General features: G+C 37.4%; 1 protein-coding gene and 1 long non-coding RNA gene across 2 annotated transcripts in view; one reads left to right on the top strand and one right to left on the bottom strand.

Moving 5' to 3' along the window:
* The window catches only part of LOC109296121, a 637,130-nt gene that overhangs the window by 459,321 nt on the left and 173,640 nt on the right, over positions 1-4,169 (bottom strand). The window lies entirely within an intron of this gene.
* HCFC2 (host cell factor C2) overlaps positions 1-4,169 on the top strand; it is a 46,377-nt gene that overhangs the window by 31,955 nt on the left and 10,253 nt on the right. Inside the window, exons 11-13 of the mRNA XM_019515342.1 lie at positions 880-1,080; positions 2,900-2,976; positions 3,706-3,846. Of these exons, the coding sequence (XP_019370887.1) occupies positions 880-1,080; positions 2,900-2,976; positions 3,706-3,846 (419 nt within the window). The remainder of the gene's footprint in view (positions 1-879; positions 1,081-2,899; positions 2,977-3,705; positions 3,847-4,169) is intronic.

Here is a 4,169-nt window from a genome sequence, read left to right as displayed (position 1 = left end):
TAACAATTTGTGTTTACATAGTTTATATAGAGGTGTTTGCATAATAAAGCAAAAATAAAGCCTTTCTCTTGTATACTGTGTGTGTGTGGATGGTGCGAGGCAGATGTGTGTATGGTGGGTGTGTGTGTGTGTATGGTGGGGGGGTGTATGAATGGTCGCGGTTTGGTTGTTTTTTGTTTTTTGTTTTTTTTGGATTGGAAGAATTGCTCTATTTCTCTGAAGGCAAAAAAACAAGTGAAAACTAAGAGCTGGCATTTTCTATGGGATGCCTTGAGTTTGTAAAAGTTGTGAACAACTGGTTTAACATAATTGTACTTGATTATGTCCTGTGATTGAGATGATGTCAGTGCTTTTTATTGTATGGTGGGTTTTTTAAAGAGTCCAGTTCAGTTACTGTGGGGAAAACTTGGGCATATGAGAAATTAACCCAGAAACTAACTCTTACAGGATAAAATCTTCGTCAGTACATTGTACATTTTGCAAAGGCTTAAGACTTTGTACTTGTCTGGGTGATTCTTTTTGGTATTGGGCATTTCTTTCGACTCAGTTTTGTCTGACCATGCTAACTTTTAGCTGAATAATGGACTTTAGAACCGATTGGACATATTATCAATTCAGGAATACGTGGAGTATTTCAATATCTCCTGCACACATTTTTTCATCTTATTTTTTGTTTTTGAATTATGTGTAAATTGTAGATTTGTATGGGTAGAATAATTAATAATACCAAAGTTGCCGCTAGGAACAAATATAACAAGGCTCACATTGGTCTGTTTAGCTAGAATCCATTTCTATAGAAGATTTAAAATACTTGGATCGAGTTGATATTTGCTGGTTTCTATCTCGTTTGAATTCAGGATCATCTTTTCTATATTTTAGGTCTTCAGGCTTCAGCTAATGTAGGTGAATTGCATGACTTGGAGACACGAACTGTAAATCCTGATGCTTCTGTATCCAGTAATATCTCCAGCACACAAACTATGGTAACCCAGCAGGCTGTTAAAACTGAGTCATCAAGTACAAATGGGGCAGTTGTTAAAGATGAAACTTCACTAACAACATTCAATTCAAAATCTGAAGGTTTGAAATGTGTTTCACATACTGTATTTTGAGCCATATTTATCTAAGGCCATCAAAATTCTTCTAGTGTGGCGGGTTTCTCATCTTGGCTAGTACCTGGGCTTGGAATAGTGCTTCAGGAGTTGATGACATTGGGAAATTGAGTGACATCTCTTTTCCAAGTGAAGAAAGTTCTTGTAAACCCCTTTGGTCTATGTGAGCAAGCTGTATGTGGCTGTTCTATGTGGCTCCTGAACTGAAAAGAGTTTAGTTCCTTTGGTGCATTGTTACAGAGCAGAGCTTATTAGTATATATGCAGTACTGCACTAAACACACCCATGTTCCTTCCATTTTTGGGGGCCATTGTGCACAGAGCAGGCACAGCATGTCTCGGCACAGGACTGCCATGCACCATGCATATTGTAACTGCTTGGATTCGATAGAGCTAAATTTGCACATTCAACGCGGGCTCCCTCAGTTTGCCTCAGCAGAATTGTACTGGTACACTGGGCAGCCCTGATTGGCTGACCTAAACCGCCTGTGTCTCCCTGCAGCACAATGTGAGATTTGTGAAGGGGATGTATTCTGTTTCCTGCTTGGCTGGAGCAGCAGAGTCCAGTAGGTGACATGCTCCCTGGCTGGGAGTGTAGGGCTACTGTGGCTTCTCTTGGAGGACAACATGTACAGATATTCACACTCCCAGGAGAAAGTCTCTTGGGAGCAATTTAACCCTGGCTGTTCCCAAGTAATTTCTCCCCCAGCCCCTCCACACCCCCCAGAGCAGCCATTTTTGCTCTGGGTGAAAAATCCTGAACTTCTGTATACTTGTCGTTTCTTCTGGGACAGCAGCAACTCTCCCAGGGGAAACCGAATATCTCTACATGGCCTAGGAATCCACTGTTCAAGTACCAATGGTGGCCAGTTTTGGTGCCTGTAACGCATGTCTACCTCTCTGAATTAGCAAAGATGGTCAGAGGTTGCCATTTGACTTTCTCAACATTGTGGAGCCTCATACCAAAGATGAACAGTTCATAAGATAAATTTATTACATTTGCAGTGTTTTTTTCATAAGCTGGTTGAAATGTCTGAAATAAACAGTTAATGTAAACCTTAATATGCAAACTTCCAGTGCAAAAAAGCTTAATGGAAGTGAAGAGTCAGAACTTGCTCTAGCCTGAGAATAACTGAGAAGCATGTCCTTGTTTAACCTTCTTGTAATACTGCTTGTAAGTGCAAGATATTTTGTTTGGGGGTTTTTTGTTTGTTTGTTTTTAAAAAAGACATGTCAAGCCTGAATACTAACACAATCTTCCTTTGTTCACGTATTTGGAATAATGATTCAGATTTGTTTAAATCTTGACTAAAATAATTAGTTTCTCATCCTATTACTACATTATTTTTTTAATAATGTACTTTGTTGTATTCTGTTCAGATGTCTTGGCTGTAGTTATTTGTGTGAGCTTTGAATTAAAAATCAAATGTTTAATACTGACTGGGCAAGATATGCCTCAGTCTGATCTATTGTCACACTGTTGAACTCTCGCTATTTAGATGCAGTTCCAGACCCAAAGTCTTAATTCAGTGTTGGGTCTTCTGTTTGCAATATCAAAAAAAATTTACAGTGTTCTGTAAAATTAATAATACAAGTAACTGATGATTAACAGTTGAATTTATTAGTATTGTTTAGGCTGTAAACAGAATTGTTTGTAAAACAATAAAATGTATCTATAATATTAGACTTCTGCAATAGATGCTTACCAAATGAAGCTGTGAAGTTTCTGTGTTTACATGAATATGTTTTGAGTCAACTAATGGCTTTTAATATCATTCTTTTTTCTAGTGGATGAATCAACTTTTATAATGCAGTCAAATAGGGTCAGCCCTGGACAAAGAAATGATACAAGTGAACACTTACCTGTAAGTATGTGACCTTGTCTAATCAGAATTAATAAATGTTGTTTTACTGTTTTTAGAGGGACCTTCACACTTAAAGAATAACAACATGTTTTACTCCACAGCGTTATGGTGAATAATTCAGTCCAATTGCAAACAATTTGGTTTTATTGAAGCAATTATTTTGGAAAGGAGAGGAGGAGGCGTAGTTACACATTTGAATTCTAAACCCGCTTGTTTATCACTCAGTACAGTAGAACTATCTATACATGATTATAAAGTATGGTTTCTCTGCACGGTAATAAATGATTTCTGTATACAATACTTCAGCTGAAAGTATGTATTCTTGTAGTTCATTTAATGAAGATCCCTTGAAATTTTGAGATTTTAGTACAGAACTGCTTAGAAGTTTGTAGACTGAAGTGGTGATGTCCTTCTTGGAAGGGACCCCCTTTCCATGGCATGATGCTCAGAGATAGCAACAGAACATGAGCTGTCTGTTTCTAACACTGTACGTTGTGACAGTTAGCTAGCTAGGTACTACCTGCATACCTTCCAAGTTGGATTTTTGAAGAACCGACACTTTTAACCAATTTAAGCACTCAGCGTTTTTAACTACATTTCAAATAATGATAAAATGTAACATACCAGAGTGATTGGGAATCAATATGTGTATCCGAGTCTTGAAATGTGACTTTTTTTATATTACATTGAAGTATGGATGGTCTACATAACATGTTCCTCAAATACTAGAAAACTACCCCATTAAGGCAGATGGCAACAGTGAAAACAAGAGAACGACAGTGGTATGATGTGGGAATTTTTAAAAACAGCAGTGCTTTGGTGAGCCAGTTCTACTTGCTACCAGAAGAAAAAGCAAGCATCTCAAACAAGGTAGCTGCTATGTTATTTGTTCTTCCTTTCCTTCCTTCCTTCAGTTTGTTGCCCAGGTTTGCTAACTCTTGAAATTGGAACTTGGAAATTTTCTGATTACAGAACATGAAAACTGTAATCTCTAAAATGCAAAGTGAGGCTTGAAATTGTTGCAGATGCGTATCTTAAAAGTTATTTATGCAGTTGCCTTCAGTTTTGAGGGGGAGGGGAACAAAATCCATTCACAGACACGGGAAGGTGAAGTCTGATCAAGAAGTGCTTTTCAGGAAGTATAAATAAAGAATTGCACTCTTTGATTCTTTTTTTTTTTTTTTTTTTTTTTT

This window comes from Gavialis gangeticus, unplaced genomic scaffold (genome assembly GCF_001723915.1).
Source record: "Gavialis gangeticus isolate Ggan-Ray unplaced genomic scaffold, GavGan_comp1, whole genome shotgun sequence".
In the NCBI taxonomy this organism is placed as follows: domain Eukaryota; kingdom Metazoa; phylum Chordata; order Crocodylia; family Gavialidae; genus Gavialis; species Gavialis gangeticus.
Note: the sequence above shows the minus strand (reverse complement) of the source record. Positions and strands in the feature narration are given on the sequence as shown.